General features: G+C 31.6%; 1 protein-coding gene across 2 annotated transcripts; it reads right to left on the bottom strand.

Annotated features, from left to right (window-relative positions):
* Positions 1 to 11,638: 11,638 nt before the first annotated feature.
* On the bottom strand, positions 11,639 to 21,629 carry LOC123908112 (endoplasmic reticulum-Golgi intermediate compartment protein 3-like). Of its 2 annotated transcripts, XM_045958648.1 has the most exons (14): positions 21,504 to 21,617; positions 21,255 to 21,406; positions 21,073 to 21,146; positions 20,253 to 20,336; positions 20,044 to 20,124; positions 19,548 to 19,628; positions 18,831 to 18,923; positions 17,766 to 17,945; positions 15,722 to 15,789; positions 15,572 to 15,623; positions 12,700 to 12,753; positions 12,524 to 12,616; positions 12,291 to 12,357; positions 11,639 to 12,166 (listed from the first exon to the last, which is right to left on the bottom strand). In XM_045958648.1, exons 2-14 carry the CDS (start codon positions 21,394 to 21,396, stop codon positions 12,075 to 12,077), a joined length of 1,161 nt encoding a protein of 386 aa, XP_045814604.1. In that variant the 5' UTR covers positions 21,397 to 21,406; positions 21,504 to 21,617; the 3' UTR covers positions 11,639 to 12,074. The 2 variants fall into 2 exon arrangements, with proteins under 2 accessions (XP_045814604.1, XP_045814603.1); XM_045958647.1 differs by having other exon boundaries at positions 21,255 to 21,629.
* Positions 21,630 to 22,420: the final 791 nt, after the last annotated feature.

Raw genomic sequence — 22,420 nt, 5'->3', positions numbered from 1 at the left:
AAATTTGAGTTCTTAAACAAAAACAAACAAAAGTCACCAACATGTGACAGGTGATCTTTTAATTATACATGAGTGATCTGCGTATAAAAAAATATTTGTAGATAACTCAAATTCTTAAATAATTTCAATTATTTTAGAAGATTGATTTTTTTATTTTACAATTGTGCGCGGAAAATACGTTGACTAAAAGAAGAAAGAAATTAAAATAAAAGTGTAGGCAAATGAGTAGGGTACTATAGTAGTCATTCACATACCCGCAGTTTGAAAAAATACACGTACTCATCCTCATACCCGTGTGGGTAACAACTTTTGTACTCGTCCATACCCAATGGGTACCTAAGTACTCATACTCGTACCCGTTACCCACATTTTTACTAAAAATAAATCGATCGATTATAAAATATCATATCGTTTTAATATAATTAATTTTTTTAAAAGATTTTAATGTCGACTCATGAAAATTATAAACAAAAATTTGATTAACATCATGAGTGGTTTAAAGCTAATTCATTTATTTGTTAACATATTATATTGTGTTTGTATTAGGTTATAAATAAACATTTTATTAATAATGTGTAATAATTTAATAGTGTTGTATTTTTTTTAAATCGATAAACATATGTTACTATATAATAATAATAATAATAATAATAATAATAATAATAATATATAAAATAAATATATCTTATGTGGGTATGGGGCGGGGTGAGTACTAAGGTACCCCTACCCGTACCCATACTCGTCCGTCCATACCAAAATGCAAGTTTTTACCCTATCCGTTATGAATATTTTTTGCGAGTGCTCATTGGATATGAGTCAAATTTACGTCCCTATAAAAGTGCAAACTAACATAGGTTTAATAAATTTTGACTCTTGGTTTTGGTAAATTTTTAAGCATAGTTGATTGGTGTCCCAACATAAATTTTATAACCGGAGAGAAAACTTCTAGATATCGGTGTTCTTGGGGTTCTTAATAAAGAATTCAGCTTAGTTAGTCGAACATCCTATTAAGTGAAGTTTCTTAACAAAATTAAGTGAAGGTTAAGAGTAAAGAAAACTAGAGTAAAGGAAAATGTATTTATTTATTTATTTATGGAAAATGTTAAACTGTGTTTTCTGGGCACTATTTAAGTACCTTAAATACTACATTATATAGTAATGTTTTGTGAAATATTTATGGAAATGTGTGAAGTCAACACATTGGAAATTGAAATATTTTATTTTTTGAATAAATAATTTCTTTAAATTGAATACTTAAAGAGTTTACGGAGACACTCGTTAACAAGACTCATTATTTATTATGAATTTTTTTTTATAATAAAAAATTTATTATAAAGAAGTATAAAGGGGTACTCAAACCCTTACAACAAAGAGCACTAAACTAAGTGCTCATAATACAAAACAAAGGATATTATTTATTATGAATGATATGTTGTTCATATGATAGTATTTATTTATTTTTATTGGGTACAATTTATAGTATGTATTTTAGAGGGCTAATAATGTGATAGAAGATTAATTATAGTAAAATTAAATAATTTAGATATTAGTAATAATTAATTAAGATGTATTTATTAGATTCTAAGCTATGACTAAGAAAATTCCCCCAAAAATATCAAAAAATCTAAAATGTATTTTATTTTTCAAATGACTTTTATACCATTTTACATTTACTGAAAGGCAAGTTCTAACATGCACAAGTGCACCATATGGTGCATGGTGAACAAGTCGGCGATTTTATTATAACGAATACGAATTTTACAAAATTCACCGTTAGATTGAAAATATATATTATATAGATCATTCATAAAAGAAATTTAAAATCATTTGATATGTTATTGAGACTCGTAAAGATTAACGGTATTTAATAAAAATTCATAAACCGTTAATTTTGACGGGTCTCAATATCATATTAAATGATTTTTATTTTTTTAAAAAAAATTATATGAATGATCCATATGATATAAACTTTCAATCCAACGATAAATTTTATAAAATTCGTATTCATTAGCCAATTTGTGCACTATGCACCATATAGTGCACTTGTTAGCCAAATCCCTAACAATATAATTAAACTCGTATTAGCATGACTGGTCTAAAGCCCAAGCAACACAAACAAGATTTTCACAAACAAGAATTTTAAGCATAAAAATTTTAGGACAAAACAAAATACCCCAAAAAGTTCAAAACAATTAAACACATATTGGCAAAATATAATATTTTAATTTATTTTTATAAGTATTGTGTTGTTTTAAGACTTCACTAATAGTTTTACTTTAAGCATTTAAAATTAAATGTACTTTAAAAATAAACTTTCAAAATTTCCACATTATATGAATCACCTTATATAAAGGACAAGAGGAATATAGTTTGATTCCTAACAACTGCGATCGAAATAAGGTTAAAATAACTTGATGTCATAACCAACGGCCAAATCAAATTAAACAGTCAAATAAATCGAATACTGATAATAAAAAAGGAAGAAAAAAAAACTCGCAAAAATAGTGACAACTGTATATAATTAATACAGTTGTCAAGATACCCTTTCTCATGTCATGTTGGTAAAATGGAACTCACTTGTTTGGAAGTGCACGCGTGTATTGAAATTTGGATTTTTTATCAAAAATAAAATATGGTAGGCTTTAATAATTAATTGGCAAGTTTGTCTTTTTAAGAGGAGGACATGCCTAGCACACTCACAAATTATTTGATGGCTAATTGAGTTGGAAACACTAAATTTTTCGGCATGAATTTGTCATGAGATTAAATTAATATTTTTTTTTTAAAAAAAGTGTTTTATAAATACAATAATAAATTTATGGCCATATATCATTCAAGGTGGTCCTCTTCATTCAGTCCAAAAAAAAAAATAATAATTTGGGTCTCCCAGCATTACTCCCTTCATGCATGTATTATGTATAGGTATATTACTAATTTAAGAATTTTAGTTGAGAATGAGAAGTGATCCGATAGCAGTCTAACAAATCTTGAACACTAATATAATTTAGGGTTAAATATGTTTTTAGTGTCTACATTTTGCTCTATAGTCAAAAATAATCCCTACATTTTTTTTATGGTTAAAAAAAATCCTACACTTTTTTCTGTTATCAAAATTGGTCCATGTCATTAAATTTTTTATCAGAATGTAGATGTGGCGCAACTGACCAATAACATGATGAGACGTGTCTTTTCCACAAGAGTTATTGTGCACCTTTTCACACCAAATCATCTTTTATTTGTATTTGTATTTCTCTGTAAACACTTATATCTGGAAATGCAAATACATTAAGATGATTTGGTGTGAAAAAGTGCACAATAACTCTTGTGGAAAAAGACATGTGCCATCATGTTATTGGTCAGTTGCACCACATCTACATTTTGTTAAAAAAATTAACGACAGAGACCAATTTTGATAACGGAAAAAAGTGTAGAATTTTTTTAACTATAAAGAAAATGTAGAGACTATTCTTGACTATATGACAAAATGTTGGGACTAAAAACATATTTAACTCTCCAATTTATCTACAATTTAAATTTTGGATCGTACATTATTCAATCCTAACAAACTAAAACCTCTAACATTTTTCTATAAAAATCTTTGATCTATGTATAATAATCGCTTAGACTATATTTTAAAATTTGAGTTAGACTTTATTCAACTCTATAAATTTGGTTTTAAAATTGACGACTATCTATTATAAACACATTTTGATATCATGTTTCTTTCAAAATTGTGTAGGATTTCTCAACAACTATCGATCTAAGATATTGAAGTAATTGAGTATTCAACAACTAGTTTCTATGGCAGCAGCTATTCTCAACTTGTACTAGTTTACTTCTAATAAAATTTGATTATAAAAAAAAGAGCATTCATGTATTTATTCATTTAGATAAAGTTAAGAAGTTTCGCATTAGAATTAAGTTGGTTTAAACATGAGTTTATATGTAAGAGGTAATTTTCACCTTACAATCCAATTTTGTAGTGTTAACTTAGGTCCAACTCCCAATTTTAGGATGGTGTCAGAGCCTTTCCAAAATTCATTGGACCATCTGCTATCGGGTCACCCACAATTTATATTCATACATCAAACCAAATAGTGATGAGCATTACAGGGTATGTTGAAAAGTCTCCCATCAAATGTGAGATGGTCTAGACATATTTATACACTCAACAGGTCATGAACATAAGCAATATAAGACTTCAAAAAAACTTCAACAACACAATTACACATTTAACACACACCTTCACGCCTAGCGTGATCCTGAATTAAATGACCACATTGCAATCCTTAATAGAGATACAAAGAGAAACAGGTCTAATTAACTTCCAAATCTAAAACAAATAAAAAAAAACAAATGTTGCAAGTTTGTTATGACTATTATGGTTGGGTGGATCTCTTGTGAAAAGAGTGACAAATAAGTCATAAGTTTGTCACTATCATCACGAATCATGTGTTGTAACAGCCATAAAATTCATTAGAGACAAATGCACGTTGTGATTATATAGAAAGGTTTTAACAATCAATGATCATGCTTTGCCTTACGTCTTTTCTCAATGAACATGGAATAATTCTTCAAAAGGTATAAATTCAAAGTTTAGGTGGGAGCATACATCGATTCTTTAGTTGCTTCTGCTAATCAATTATTCATGTTTCTTTTTTAGTTGCTCACATTTTCCTTACGCGAATTATGCTTTTTACACCCATTACTAATTTAATAACCTATGAAAATGATATTGAAAAGACCTAACCATTCAAATTAAGAAATTGTTTGGTTCCATCTTCTAAGTACATAGTATATTTTGAGGTATTGTTTGATTTCTATGTTGTGTGAGCCCATAATGGGTATTGTAAATAAACTATCATTGACCTTGATTTCAAGCAATGTAATTAATAGGTGTATCGGAATATATAATTGCTCCAATCAAGGTTAAAGGGCTAAAGAGAAAGTAGCTTATGTCCATCCCTAGCAATAATGTTCCGATGAGGATCAGAACTAAGAGATTATGATGATGGTGTTCACCACATTAAGGTTCCGGTAGAATGGAGGAAGTTCCAAGACATGACAAAAACTAATCTTTAACGGTGGCAAGTGTATATGCAAAAAGGTTAAGACTTCAATGTTTAAGACAATGTATGATTGAGATGGAGAATATGCAATTATGTAGTGAATTGTACCTTGACATGACACACTGTAACGCTTATATAGGCAATGACGTCCTAAACGTATCCAAATGAAATGGTGTGAAGTGCAAAGAGTCGCTGAGGTTTATGGGGACATATTATGGTGGTGTAAGGCGCACTAGATATCCTCTATTATGTTGATGTGAGCGGACGTTGAGAAAATTGGACCCTGGTAGATTGGGGTGGAGGTATGGATTGTGGCTTAGTCCATAACAAAAATAATTTGATATTGATATAGGTTAATCTAGTTAGCAAGAATATTAGAACTCGTATCTTACAACGATCTGAGTTTGAATTTCGATGTTGATGACTTTGTTAGCAGACTTTTTTCTAAAGCTAATAAATCGCTAAGACCAAAAAAAAATTATGGAAAATGTCAATTAGTACTCCAAAGTATTAGTTAAAAAAATTCAATATAGTAAAATTAAATTAAAACTTGTACTGTCAATATATTTGTAAATTATAAAGTATTATTTCCAATAAAAAAAATTATATTTTTAACTAGTGCTTCGGAGATACTATTTACATTACCCTCAAAATTTATAGTATATAAAAAAAATATGTACCTACACAATATAACTAGGTGTCACTAAGTCTTAAAATCATTCCAGTAATACCAACTACCCTTATTCCTTAAGGACTATGGTCAAGATTGATCCTTAAATAAGTCGGTCACGCTATTACCAAACATAGGCTAGTAAATAACTAACGAGATCATATATGTACCCAAAAAAAACAATAATGTATGTACCAAAAAAAAATAACGAGATCACATACATTAGTACAATTATTATAGTTCCAATTTCAAAGTACAGAAATATCCTTGGTCCTTTACCTCCCAACCTGTATACAGGGGTATCCATATTCACCCTTTTGTCAGACAAAGATTGGAAAAGGAATGGGCACAAGGATTAAACTTTTTTTTAATATAAGAAGAAGATTTAATAGGACTAACATGAAGAACCTAAATCTAATGCATATATATTATTATTAAAATCATTTTAGATTTAAGGCAGATCCTAATAAAGATCAAATGAGATCTGGTATAATAAAGTAACTAATTAATTAAAAGAAGCACTTAAGTTGATCTTGATTCCTAATTCCTAACATCCCTACAATTAACAATTAAAAGCCCCATCTTTTTTAATTAGGATATTGAACCCTATAGAGTCTTTAATTAAGTGCTTACAAAGTGATATTGTCCTAAACCATTGGGCACCCTGATTTGATTTGACAGAGCCAAACTCAATCAAAAAATTAATTATCATCAAAGTGGGATCTTGAAATAGTAATTTTTTTATAATATACAAGAGATCTAGCTTCTAATTTAATGGTTTGTTTGTTTTTTCAAAGGGTTAGGTCTGTGAAAGGGAAATCCACTAATTGGTGAATCTTATAACTAGTTGGAAGAGGAGTTGGAATCCACTTAAAGAAGCCATAAAGGATTCTTAATGAGGCATCAAACATGCTTCTACAAAGTGTAAATTAATTAATCCAATAGTAATTAGATAAGATTGTGCGGTTCTCTTCTATCTTAATCATCGTTTTGAGTTTGATGTCTGACATGGCCATGCACCAGTGTTAAAATTCTTAGGGAGAGTTTGCTACTTATTTAGATCCCACAAGACTCGAGGGATTAGTCTTTGCAGTTGCGCGCAGAAGATACTTAATTTACACAACAAAAAAAATATAAATTAATTATTTAATTTTGATTTTAAATTAATTAATTTTGTAAAATTGAGTTTGAATAAAATATGTTAAATGTATATATAGTGATTTATATTAGTAAAAGTGAGTTGAATAATTGTCTCTCCAATTTCAAATATAAGAGAAAAATCAAAGTGTATTAGACACAAATTTGAACTAAGGCTCTGTTTGGTAACACAAATAAGCTAGCTTATAGCTTATTATATGAGCTTATAAGCTTGTTTCAAAAAATTAGAGGTGTTTGGTAACAAGCTTTTTGTACTAGCTTATAGCTTTTTTTCAGATGCTATTTCAAGTAGCATTTGAGCTTATAGCTTATAGTTTTTTACACTTTATTCCATTTTTACCCTTTAATTTAATAACTACCCACTCTAAAAAATAAACTACCCACTATCAATTATGTAATTTTATATTTAATAACCACTTTAAAAGCTAATTTTACCAAACACTTTAATTTCAATAAGCTAGCTTTTCAGCTATCAGCTATAAGCTAGCTTTTCAGCTATCAGCTAGCTTATCAGCTATCAGCTAGCTTATAGCTTATTTTTACCAAACGGACCCTAAATACAATTAAAATTTTATTAATATTAATTTAAAATCAAATAATAAATTTGAGTGTTAAAATTTTGTTTTGAGTTATAAACTATGAAATCCAAATTACAAGTTCGAATCTAAAGACTAAAATAAGTTTATTAAAAAACATTTTCAAAAACATTTGAACATGTGGAAATATCTAAAATTTTGACACATTCAAAACAAACTAAACATAAACAAGGACTTGTAACCCTAACCCTCTATTTTCATACGTGTAAAGGTAGGTTACCAATAGATTCAAGGTTCATCATTGGTGTCTTAACCTGAAATAAACCAAAGCCAAACTCTTAGAAGGGCCCAATTATTGGTAGAAAAATGGGCACCACCCTATAATACATATGACTGAACCCACTCTTCACTTTTTATGATGCCTAAATTGGACAATGTATGTGTCAATCATTCATGATCTTTTTAGAGCTTTCGGTTGTGTCCTTTTTGTTCAAATAAAGCACACCTGAGAACTAGAAAGAACTAGCAAAAAAGAAAAGGAATGGACCTTTAGTGTGTCATTTCTGATTAAAATACACTCAGCATTGTAACCCTTCACTACTATGATATGATGTTGAGCCTAACTTTGACAGTACTAATGTAGATTTCAATCCGACCTCTATATTTTCTCTTAAAATAAACTACCGAAAACGATTGTTTATTCGAAAACATGTTTCTAATAAAATACCGCATTTTGTTGGAGGATTGGCAATCATCAGTACAAATTTGTCGGTACCACTACCTCGACACCACCTTAGATATCATAAACGACGATGAAAAGAGAAAGAGATCGATTTTTCCAAAGTATAACTTTACTGCAACTGCGACCGTTTTTTTGAAGTACTGCAACTGCTACCGCAACCACAATTTAAAATTATAAATACAACTTAATTATTTGGATTTTGTCAAAAAAAAAAAAAAAAAAAAAAAAAAAAATTGGATTTTCAAAAGAGCCTTGGTTCCCATGATGAAATAATCTTAGAAGCCACGACAACTGGTCCTAGTATCATTATTAGTCAAGTACTGTTGATTGCTTTAATAATTACTAAGTTAGTAGCTAGCATGCTACAAGGCATATGGTTCTGTAATGCATTATTTTGCCATTGAGATACTACTCAATAATGGATCTCCCTCCAATCCATAGACGTGTCTACCCTCAACTTGAGGACATCGATCAAGTATTGGTCCCCACATAGAGAGTCGAGCATATAGGTGTTTATTTTTATACATGTGTCTGTGTGTAAAAATACAAGAAACTTTTATAAGTGTTGATTAATCAATGGTATGTGTGTAATGTGTTAGTATTGGTTAGCACCTCCTTCCGGACACAAATATAAAAAAAAAAAATACTTCAAATTTTGAAAACAAATATAAGCAAGAGTTAACTATTTTTAAACTAATTAATATTACTATTCCTAATATACCCTTATTTAATCGCTTTTACGGTTATTTCACTTTTCAAAAGTTTAAGTGATTTCCAAGACATAAATCACTTTTCAAAGGGTAATATAGTAAACGTAACTCATGTTTTGCATTAAATCAAAAAAATTAACTACAGTTAACTAAATTTCTTAAACACCACGTAAACAATTTTTTTTTTTTATATTTGTGTCCGGAGGGAGTAATTGGCATCGATGTAATTGGATTAATGTGACTATATCTTAATAATATGAGTTGTTGCTGCTGTTGGAGGGAGCAATTACTGCTTGTTATTTTAGCTTCATAAATGGATTGTTGCTCTGGTATCTATAGAACCATGTGATTCGATCTTCTCAGAGAGGATCCAAATCCCTCTACCATGCATGTTGTTGATTAAATAACGGGTGGTTAACCCTCCTAGGATTGGTCTAGTGGTGTTGGCTTGGGTCTTTGGAGTATGCTCCTCTCAAGGTCTCAGGTTCGATTCCCCCTTGTGTCAATTTTGGTGGGTTAAGTCCATACTGAGCAAAAAAAAACTTTAGCTTTAAATGGGCCCCCTCAAATGGGCGGTGGAATTGGTCCCCTTAAACTATATACCTTTCAACTACACAGTTTACAATGCATTCAATCCGTGTTTGTAATTGGTCCGATGTCGTTATAGTTGCGTAGCAATTGTGAGGTTGGAAGTGTTACATTGTTTAAAAAAATAAAAGTTGATCTTAGTCTAGATGATCCTTTAGACTCTCCTAGTAAACTATTCCCTCTGTTCCATTTTATAAGACCTCATTTTACTTAATGCACTATTCATATGTCTTGTTTTGACCGTATTTTTTTACAAGTATATAAATGTAAATATTATCATATAAGATCTTGTTTGATTGGTTTCGACGAGTATTTTCAAAATATCAAATTTCTATAATTGTTATCAATGGACAATTAAAGATATTCATAATCAAAGTTATGCTATTATATATAGGTGTTTTTCGTTTCTCTGTATTGTGGCTGTGGTTGTGTTGCTTTTTTGGCTCCCTTGTTGAGCTTTTCTTGTTGTTTCTGTTGCTAGCTCCTATATGCCACTTTTTGTATTCTGTCTTTTTCTCACCAAACACTACTTGTGTTTAGGTGGAGTTTTTTCAATAAATTTATTGCAGTTTCAAAAAAAAAAAAAAAAAAAGTTATGCATTGGTGTGCGTGTGGTGGTCAAATAGTTTTTATATTTTGAACGGAAAGAGTATTTAAGATAAAATTGTAAACTTTTTTTTTGTTGTTGTCAAGAATAGTAAACTAGACATACGTGTAAAGATATATTTTGAACGGAAATTTTTTGTTACTTAAAGTGTTAGCTTAGTATGCAGTTTAACTAGTTAACCTTATAAAAATCTAATCTTTTTGCCCCCTCACCCCTCCCATGAAAATATTTTGAATGAAATACTGTATGAGTGAGCGATTGAAAAATTTAAATAAGAAAAAAAAAGTTTCAATTTATAGTATTATAGGGTGTGTGTGATTGGTCGATGAAATGTTACAACCCCTTTGGTGGCCAGTCAAAATTGGCCACTGGAGCAGCTATGACATAACAATGATCAATCACACGCAAGCTAGATTCTACAAATTGAAACAACTTTTTCATTTTTCAATTACTCGTATAGTGTTTCATTCAACATATTTTCATGAAGGTAAAGGAAGCGTTCGCACTTTAACTCACGAACAGGGTTTCATTTAAAATATTTTCATTGGAGTGAGGGGGACAAAAAAATTTGATTTTTAAAAGGTACACTAGTTCAAAGTGCGAAATGAATTTGTATTTAAGTAGCGAACTGTGTTTTTTCAGATTTTGTATTTTTTCCAAATTTTTAAAATGAAATTTCCCTTAATATATTGGGTCATTTTATTAGTTTTTTTACTCATTGATTTATTATATAATCATGATAGAAGCTTGTTTTTATTGTGCACGAATGACTCAAATTTTGCGTCATGGACAAATTTGTTTTTATTATTGGACCGATAAATCTCATTATTAATTTAAAATGCCAAATCACATCTCGTTTAATCCAATAATAAGACTTATTGATTCAATGATGTAAAACATTAATTAAACCACTATTCAACTACAATCAAACTAATAAATTGTGAAAAAATCATTAGAATTTTTTTTTTTGAAGCAAGTCATTACTCATTAGAAGTTTAGAACGCTGTTTTTGACAAATCGGGGCTTTGCATTTAGTCATCTGATCATGGGTCTTTAGAGGTGTAATCAATATGGGTTAATTTTGTTGGAATGTATAGCATCCAATGTATTTTTTTTCTCTTCATTATAGTATCGGCAGAAAATGAAGAGGGTAAAAAATATATATTTTGACCGGTACTTGTTACTCCCCTCAGCTATATACCCTCTCCAAACCTATAAAATTACAAAATGCTCTTGTAATCAATAAGTTTATTTTAAAAATAAAAAATAAAATTAAAAAAAAGAGCAAAAGTTGAAATACCATTCATTAAAAAAATTGGAGATTCCAAGGCATTCAACCAAATTAAAAGAATTTAACTACCATTCTTTTTGCTTTTTACAGAAGATCATCATTCAGCGTCAAGCTGAATTTTTCTTCTAATAATCAGAGAGTACACTACCCGAGTAAAATTTAATTAAACACCTAGAATCGAATAAATAATAGCGCAATTTTATGGGAAGAGTAAAATCACAGACTCAAAATAAAAGCTTCTTAAAAGAAAATAAAAATAAAAGCTTCTTCACATCAAAACAGAAAATAAAGTGCAGCTACTGAATTAAATGTCATTTTAAACTATCACTTCGATTTAATTTAAGTTTTCCTATAGCATCTCATTTTGATGTTTCTGGAAAGGAGTTCTGTAAGTCCATGGCTATAAATGAAAGTCCCTTTACTTTCCAAAAAGTATGTAACATTGACATGAATACACCACCACAGCTGTTTCAGAAAAGATATGAATCATGGCAAACTGGCATTTTTTGTACATGATATGATCAAGCGTTTCAAACTTCATTGATGACAAGACCTGAGGACACACCTCAGGTTGAAACTAATAGATCGCAGGGAACCGCACGGGGAATTTCATTCATTAGTTGATCTTCTTTGGTCTCTTGAGAGCCATCATTCACTGGAAAGTACTCCAACAACAGTGAGGTATGTGCTGAGAGAATAACTATCAGCTAAATTTACCGAGTTCCATCTTCTTCTTGATAGCCTTTTGGCCATGATAGATGAATGAATCTAGTATTCCAGAAACAGTGAAAACACCTGTAAGCAACAAATAGCAAGCATGGTTATGCCATGATTCACAAAAATGAAATTATACAAGTCTTGTGACCTTATTCATTCCAATTATGCAAGACTGAAGACGAATAGGGGAAGATTCATATACCTCCAACTATGGCGCACACATTAGTAAGAAAATGTAAGAACGAGACATTTTCTTCTGTAAAAGTAACCTGCAAAATGAAATTCCAATATAATGCAATATCAAAGGCATGAAAAAAGACTGAGAAAATTGATTTAGAATTTTTTATAAAAGAAAACAGTAAAAAGAAGAAAAAACTGATTATGAAAAATTTCAAACACCTAGTAATTATTATGAAAAGAAAAAAAAAAAACCACCTTAATTGGAGAAAGGTCATAGAAGAAAAAAACTCCAGGGAGGGACTGCAATTGGCCTACATCTCCAGTCCTGAAGTGTTCTGTCACAGAGAACTGCAAAAACATTTTCACTTTTTAATATATTGTACTTGTAAGAACGCAGAAGAAATGTCAAAAAAGTGATCTTTATCAATAACCTGGTTTGACTGGATAGTGTTCCCATTCACATCAGTGTACATAGTTGGCACAACCTGAAAAACAACACGAAACAAGTGGTAAAATTTACAGCACCTTTTTATGTATCGGTCTGTCGACATAAAGATAGACAAGCAATATTCATCAAGGAAAGTGAAGCTTGATTTAACTCATCTTATCTTATCTTAACCTTAATTAATATTAATATAAAAGTTGCATAGTGTGATAAAACCCTAATGCAACAACTTTTCCCCCCTAATGACCCCTATTATGACTACCCCAATTCCCTCCTAATTTCTCTACAAATTTGAATTTCAAATTCCAATCAACTTCCTTAATAATAGACCTGTTTTTGAGAAAGAAAAAAAAAGAATGCTATAATAAACATGCTATCATGCCCTCTTCCTCTCCAGAAGAGACTTGCACAGCATCATTAAGTGCCTACAGAGCGGCTGCAAATCTTATCTGCCACACTCAATTATTGTTCGATTTTCAAGGAGAATAAAAAAATTAACCCTTTGCCTTCTCTAATTTTTCCACAAATTACTCTCCACCTTTCTCATCTGCTTCTTCAATTCATCTAATATCCCATCTATATCTTCTTCATTTGTACTCTTTATCCAATCTATGAAGTTTTTGGCATCTCTAAAGCTTCCATTGAAGCTTTCTGCCCCAGAGGCAGTTTGGATTCAGCGACTAGAGAGACACGAAGAGTAAAAAATTTCGCTTATCTTCAAATTCAGATTTAGAGTGAGTTGCTTCCTTAATTTCAAATCTCAATTTGTGTAAGTTTTTCAGCTTTAATTACTTCACATTCAAACCTATCATTGGCTTATTCTTTTTATGGTTCCAGAGTTTGGGGTGATGCTCTAATTGAAAAACATAAAATAAGTTTGTCATGCTGCTATGAATTTGAAGGTTCCCACATCAATGAGAGCAATAACGAGAAAGCTGCAATGCTTTGCTTGGTTTAAAAGGTTCTCAACTTTTCACATCAAATCTATTATTGGATGATTTTTTTATCACACTAATTTGTATTAAAATATTTTCCATTTACATGCTTACAGTTCAAGTAAATGATGGTGGCCAATTCGATCCGTCTGGACGAGCTCATGATGATGATGAGGACGTACTACATGGAATTTGATCCACTGAGTGTGACATTTTTTCATCTAACTTATGCAACTTTCCAGCACGCCTTTCCAGTATGATGTGCTTTTATAGTGTTTGTGTGTGACATTCTCTAAGACTATTTCCATGTTATTTTTAAACATTCAAGAAAATTCAAGTTTTATTCATATGCCTGTTATCATAATAATTATCTATGGATGTGAAGAGAAAGCTTATAACTATCTCGCTAATTGATAATTTAAATGCATTTTTGCTGGTTTTTGTTCAAGAAAGTTAAATTTTTATCCATATGCCTACTTTTTGTTATCATAATTATGTATGTTTGAGAAGTGTTGGGTTATAACTATCAAGCTTATTTGCTGGTTTTTGTTCATGAATGTTTAGGTTTTATTCATATGCCTACTTTTCACTTATCAGTTTTTTAATGTCATATTTAATTATGAGTATGTTCCACTGTCTGAACCCCCTTAAATTACTTGTAAAATATGAGCAGGCTCAATGGGAAAGAAGCTGAACAAACTCCAGTTGCGAGTTAAATAATTGGGCCTGTTACACTATCTCTATTGGATGATTTGCTTCAGACACAGATGACTATTGAGGATTTGATCGAAGAAACTGAGGTATGTCGTTTGGTTACAATATTTATAACATAATTTTTCATGATTTGATTGAGGTACGTGTAAATATCTTCAGTTTATTTTTCAGTTGCTAATAAAAAACATTGACAGAAATGTGTTGGATCTGTTTTGGCGAGGACATGTGAGCTAAAGACTGATTTGGGATGGTATTATCAAGCTTGCACAAAATGTGGATCAAAAGTAATTACACAAGCTTGTGCACAAGCTGGGATAATGTATTGTGTAAAATTCAAGAAACCAAAGGATGATTTTCCTAGGCAAGTGAATCATATTCATTTTAATCTATGATCATCTGATTACTATCATTTTATTTATTTTCTATGGATATCATGTTTATGCTTTCAAATTTTCAGGTTTAACGTTCATGTGCAAGTGATGGACATTCGGGGTCAACAACTTTCATATTGTTTGATTGGATTGTTTCCCAATTTTTGGGTAGAAATGTGCAAGATTTGCTCGATTCTATGAATCAAGTAATTTAGTTTAGGATTAAATTTTGATAAAACAATTATTCATCCTCTAATTAGTAAAATTACTTACTCAAATTATTTAGATTTGCTTGATTCTATGGATCAAGTAATTTAGTTTAGGATTAATTTGTGTTTTTATCAAACAATTATTCATCCTTTAATTAGTAAAATTACTTAATTGAATTATTTGTTAATAGAATATGGTTTATCCACCAGAACTCAATGTAATTGTGGACAAAAGCATGTTGTTTAAGGTTGAGGTCAGCGATGCCAATGTGAAGAAACTTACTGAAGATGTGAATATTATTAACCGGTTTTTGTCTCTTCATGGGATCAACATATGAATAACCTTTATGGCTTAATTATAATATCAACAGTTAAGTTTTTTCCCACATTGCTATCATGACCAAATTATGAGCAAAAATTGTACATCATGAACAAAAATTCAAAACCGTGCAGAATTATAAAACGTTTAACAGTGAAGTACAATTGTATTAAACCAAATTGAATATCATATATGATAGTATAACAAATCCATGCATCGCACGGGTCGGCGTCTAGTATATATTAAAATTTGAGAATTACCTCTGCAGAATGAGACTAGTATGCAGTACATAGAGATCTAGGACACTAACCTTAATAAAATACTGATACATCCCAGTTGGTGATTCTTGCGTCCAATGCACACTGATAATCAAGAAAGCGTTGGAATGTATCTGAATACGATAGTTAAGCATGATAAACAGTTGATTTGATTTGCAGCTATGAGAACATAAAGAGCTCACCGGTCAAGAGGGTTTACGACACCGGGAAAATAGTCACCAAAGGCTACTCTATTGATGTGGTGACTTAACTGTATTAGATGTTGTAGACGAGTTAGAGTCTTGAAATATGGTGAGTGATGGAAGAATTTAATAAGCAAATACAATTATTTTCACTTTGTTATATACACATAAGCTATGATAGAAATAAACTGAATGATAAATAAAACTGAGGGAAATGGAATTAATGACAAAATCAGGGGATTAATCCTCTACAAGATCAAAACTAAACTAAGTAAATGATAATGGATGGATGGATGGAGATTAATCTCCTTGCAAAAAGAAGAATGTAAAAATGATACTCTCCATAGTGAGAGCACCCCCTCTGAGATGGGAATCACCCGATACTCGGGCCCTCAATTCCCACTTCACACTCATATACCCCTCAACCCCCCTCATTTCCTTTGAAATCACCTCCTTTCATACTCTCCAACCCCAAAGTGTCACCTGTCTATTTTGTTATAATTTCCCCTCTCCCTTTCTAACCATTCATATTCACTCAATACTCACTACATTTCTGACGTGGCTATCAATACAGCCCCCAACAAAATTCACCTTGTCCTCAAGGTGAAAGGGATACACCACAGAAAACTAAATTCCCCGGGGTCTCATAACTTGAAGGATGATGACCAAGCAAGGCATAAAGCAGAAGAACATCCCTGGGATCAAATGCTCTGTTTTGGGTGGTACTTTTTGCCAAAACACTAAGCATCCTTGCTGCTGAAGTAAATAAGCCTTGTCTCTAATCACCTGGTCTTGGATCTTATTCAACTCTGTGAACAGACCACATTTTCTTTTCCTCACATTGGCTTGACTCATTAATGCTAGAGCTTCTTGGTTTGGGAGTGCCCTCTTTCTGTATAGAGTTTGGTAGGGTAAAACATTTTCGGACTCATTCCACATTTCTTAAGACTCGACTCTTCTTGTTATTGGGTTGTGTTCAAATCATTTGCTTTAGAAAGCAGAGTCCCACGGGTACCCTTTTCATTTTGCCCCAATTACTTTTCTTTGCACGATTGCCTTGGTCCGGCGGATTTTATTTATATTGGCCGACAAATCAGTTTGAGTACAACCCACAATCTGTTCCTCACACAACTGTTGTACTCGAGCTAGGTGGTACAACCGGTGGTATTGAAACTGTAACTGTTCTGGTGGCTCTAGTGGGGGGTATTTCGAGTGGAACTTAAAAGACCCAAAGCTCTCGTTGTTGAAGAGCCATCCCACTACTCCCTCAGTGACCTCAATCAAATTGAATGCTTCTGGAAGCGTTTGTTGGTTGAACAACATACGCGAGATCCAAAACTGCACGACAGTCGAAACCTTTTTTTCTTCTGCCACTAACTTTTTGTTCTCCACCTCATCTTTTCAAAGTGATAATTTGCTTCCACCTTGCTGCCTTCTTCCATGCTCCTGTCCTCTTCATGGTCCTGGTTTCCTAGAATCTGCAATATCATTTTCCTTTCTCTGCTACGCCTCTCCAAAGTCTCCACCATATTTCTTATCAAAACTTCCCTGTGTTTCTGTCCTACTATCATCTTCCTAATCTCTTCCAATCATCTCATCATGGCTCCATTCTTTTGATAATACCGGTAGCTCCAAGTAGAATAGAACCAAATAATATGATAAACCGAAACTGTTGGAAATGGATTATTGACAAACTCAGTTTATACAATAGCAATAAAACAGTAAAGGAAATGAAAATGGATGGAAATGAATCTCCTTGCAATAGGAAGAAAGTATGTGATACTGTCAATAGTGGGAGCACCCCTTCTAAGATAGGAATCACCCAATATGCAGCCCCTGAATTCCCACTTCGCATTCATCATACCCCACACGCACCACCACTCACCACCACCCCACTTCACATTTTTTATAACCACCTCACCTCCTTTCGTACCCTCCAACCCCAAAGTGGCACTTGTCCATTTGTTATTATTTTAATAAAATAAATGCAGTAAAATTGAAATAAAAAGTCACCACTGTGAACAAAAATCATATCATGTCTTACATTAAATGAATCCTTTTGAAAAGCTAGCAGGTCATGCACATGTACACCAGATTGCTGAAAGCTTTTCCCAGGAGCAAAATGGAAATTCCCTGCCACCTTGTTTACTTCCAAGAAGCCATACACATTGCATCCTTCCCCTTCTTCTTCCTTGATTCTTTCTAAGAATCCTTCTCTTTTGCACTAAGTGATTCACATCATACACGATAATGGGTATATCAGATTAATAATTTGACTTGGGCAGCAAAATTACATAAATAGAAGAGAAAGAGAACAAGACCAATCGTTGTTGAAGATTCAGCAAAGAGAAATTCGAGAAGATATATAAGCTTAATAGACAGGAAAAGGCATCATATATAGCCAAGTATATTTAACAAACTAGTATACATTTGAAAACACAATTAACAAGCAATATGAACATGCTGTAAGATTAACTCTTTGTAAAAGGACAAAACCATAATTGTTTACTCATCAAATGATACTGCAGTACAAAATAATGATTGCTTATGAACAACAGTTCATTTGACATTTAAGAATAAAAATGTTAGTATAAAGGAAACAAGTTTTGTTAGGAAAAATACTTTCTTTCACAGTGAAAAGTGAAAACAGAGCGGTAAAACAAAGTAATACATCAACCACATTGTCTGCATTGCAGATGACAGCAAGTATTTCAATTGAAATCCAAGATTAGTATAAATATGAACAATGTGACCAAATGGATCTCAAATATAGTTAACTATTTTTAATATAAATAAAATATATACAGGGAGTCTGAGAACTGCTGATAGGGACTTGGGTATTATGGGAAGTCCAAGTGCCACAGTGAGTAGTATGGGATGTTCAGTAGAGAACTAAAGTTGATTGTTTCTTCTCCCTTGATTGAAAGCTTATAAGGGAGGGTTCTCCAAGTGCTTGGGTGCTTATAAACAGTGTACTTTGGAACTGTTTAGGCATAAGTATTAAAGTATAAAGTTTCCTTCCACCCAAAAAGAACATATTTGTCAACAATGTGTTGGATGCGTTTAGGAATAATATTGAATTGAAAGTCAAAATGTCATAAGGACAAACCTGGTCAATTACATCCGGGTTTGAGAGTGCCCAACCTTTCTTTCGATATGCTTCCCGAACTTCCTCACAGGAATTACAACATTCCTCGTCTGACTGCAAGCACAAATGTAAAATTCAGGTAGGCATCAAAACTGAAATGCTAGGAAGTAGGATAATATTATGAATATAAAAGCAATATCAATCAAGTTTTTTCCCACTTGATGGAATCAGCTACATTGATTAGCCGGCACCATAAAATCATATCAAGTATTAAATCCAAACCAGACTATTTACCTTTAAATCTCTCTTAATGTTTGGACCAACAGTTTTCTATTAACATTTCATGAATATATGCAATTATATCCGCTAGAAGGAAGAAAGTTGCAGGGACTTGACTACTAATACTGCCTAGTTGTTAAAAGCTGTTCATCAAGTACAAGTAAGTTTTCATAAATTTTTTGGAGTGGAAAATATAACAGATTTCTTTTTAGTTATTATGCAACAAAGCAATGAAAAACCTTCAGTCTCTCCTATATAGCAATCAAATCAATCATAAATAAGGCATCAAAACTTAACATCCTTATTCTTATAATATACCAGATTTCTTATTAGTTATTATGCAACAAAGCATTGAAAAACCTTCACTCTCTTCAATATAGCAATGAAATCAATCCATAAATAAGGCATTAAAATATAACATCCTTATTCTTATGAAACATTACTTTAAACGAGGCTTACCGACTCAGCACCATAACAGGATCCGCAATAAGTCTCATTGTGCTCAAGCCTGCCTCCATGTTTTTGTAAGGGTTTTTCAATCTGGACAAAAAAATATTTATATAAAAAACTGTCTGCATCAAGTGTGAGCAAGAGGGAGTTATAAAAAACTGTCCGGATCAAGTGTGAGCAAGAGAGGGAGATATAAAGAAATTCTGGATAAAGCGCAACTAGTATGATATTAAGAAGGGAAAATAGTTTTCCATCTTAAGTGAATGAGACATGTAACATGACCATTTATAAAATTTAACTTCCTAAAGAGAAAATGTCCTGTAAATCATTTCAGCTAGTCAAGCACTCAAGTTTGTAAAACTTAATAAAAGGTTTACAATGTGGGATATAGAAACTAAAAATGAAAAGAATGTTAATCTAATTACAGTAGTAATCAACAAACCAATATAAAAATATTAATTACAAAAATACATTTGTCACAAAGACAAATAACAATATTATTTACCTTGGGAGAACCAATTCCATCTTGTCTTGTTTCTATCACATTGCCATGAGAGTCTATTCTTTTCTTGATTATATCATGTTTCTGAGCTCATACATGAAATGACAAATAACATGTTAAAAATATGCATTAGAAACAACACAAAGATGAATTAAACCGCAAAATTGAAACAAAACAAAATTAAACTAGCAAGTTTTTCTGATGATACATACTACATCCAAATGCTGCTCTCCGCTTATGTCCATGGCATCGAGACTAAGTATCGAACATGCTAGTGCAGGAAATGTAACATCAAACTGCACTTTCAACATCAAAAAACAAAGATCAATTACTTCATGAAACAAACAATTCAAACCACATTACATCACAAATTCACAATACATAAACAATGAGCACAGTGTAATATCATATTTCCAAGTCCCATAAGTACATCTATGTTTAGCTCCACTTTTGAAGGAGCCAAAGTTGATTCTCGAGATGTAAAATTGATTTTAACATGTTTGATGATTCCTTCAGAGTAAAATTGATTCTACATGATGCTAAAATTTGTGGCGTATTGTTGGGTTTCAAGTGTGAGTAGTTAAATCTCACATTGACTATAAATGGGAAGAATGTTGGATATATAAAGAGAGGTGACCCATGAACCTAATGCCTTAAGATTTTGGGTGGAGATGTGGCATCTCCCTCACTTATGGTCCTGAAGCATTGGCTCATTTTTTCTCCCGAGCTCCCCCGGACTCGCCCACACTTATCATTCTAGAATTGATTTTCACACTCAAATTTATTGTTAAACTCACTTTTAGTCATATGAATGTATTCAAACATAAATCATTTTATCTTCAACTCAATTTTTAAAAAAAATCAATTCTACATAATCAATTCATTCAAAATCAATTTTACTCACCGGCGTCACCGCATAACCAAACATCTTCAACTCACTTAGTGTGTAAATTTCACCGATTGGCTCTTAGAACAAAAACAAAAATCCAAAACAACTGTTCAAAATAAAATAAAATTTTAACAAAAGATTACATTGATACGAAGCGTTTCTCCTCTAGAAGTATCTACAACAAGCGTAGTTTCAGTTGCAGCATGAAGATACAACCCTAAAACAGTAACAAAAAACGGAACCAAATGAGATTCAATCGAACAAGAACGAGAAAAAAAAAAAAAAAAAAAAAAAAACGAGAAAAGAAAGAGGAATTACGACGTACGAAGCTCGGAGAAGAAAAGCAAGAGCATGAGAATGGAAGAAGCGAGAGTGATAACACCGCCAGAAAGCGTGCGACTATAAAAATCTTCGTTGATTTTTGGATATGCATCGAGATTCCGAAGCTTGTTCATTATGCTATCCATAATTGAATCCCTAAATGAAGATCCAAATCAAAGATCTAACCTAACGTTGTTGATTATTATAAATTTATAATGATCAATTGTTTAGTTGAAATGAGAAAAACACACACCCGTTCAATATAAATTATTTTTTGCTCTGCTCTTCGAACTTTAACGGGGCGTTTTCGCGTGCATTTGATTTCTCGAAACGTAGTAAGACTTTTAACATTTTTTTAACAAAAATACATCTAACATTTTAGTCGGTACCGAAACTTTAGTCTTTTGGACTTGAGCACAAAGATTCAGAAATACTCTCTCCGTCTCAAAATATAAGTAAAAATTGGTCAATGAAAGTTGATGTATTTGATTTAAAATTTAGTCTAGATACATTCACTTTTGTTGACCTCCTTTTGCTTCTATTTTGAGACAGAGCAGTACTCCGTTAACTTTAAACCTTATGAATATATTTGCCCCTCATTACTTATTTATTTTTTATTCAAACTAGACATTTACTCGTGCGATGCACGGGTGTGATGCGATTGTTTTTATTTTATAATTGCATAAAACTGAAACATTAAATATTATTAAAATAATAATAATAAAATAGAGAATCACAGATTCAAAATATTTATTTTCTAAGGAGAAGTGATGTGGCATTGTAATTGATTGTTGTGGTTAAATGAAGAAATATTATTGGTTTAAGGATTATGGTTTACTTTACATAATTAACAGAATAACTATATATATATATATATATATATATATATATATGAATAATATGATATATCTCCGCACAACATATGAATCTATTTCAAAATAAACAAAGGATTGGATGAAAAGAGATGTGGCAAAATCTAAGTTACACAATTGACATATATAAATAGTGACAGAATTAGAAAAACTCAAATAAAACAAATAAAATTAAAGGGTACATACCTTTTAAAAATATTCCAAAGGGACATATGTCAAGAGCATCAACCTCACAGTTCAGTTCTTTTGAGTAAGAGAAGATGACCCAAAGCCTAAAATAAAAAATTATAAAAATAAG

Source organism: Trifolium pratense, linkage group LG2, assembly GCF_020283565.1.
Source record: "Trifolium pratense cultivar HEN17-A07 linkage group LG2, ARS_RC_1.1, whole genome shotgun sequence".
In the NCBI taxonomy this organism is placed as follows: domain Eukaryota; kingdom Viridiplantae; phylum Streptophyta; class Magnoliopsida; order Fabales; family Fabaceae; genus Trifolium; species Trifolium pratense.
This window is presented reverse-complemented; position numbering and strand designations above follow the sequence as displayed.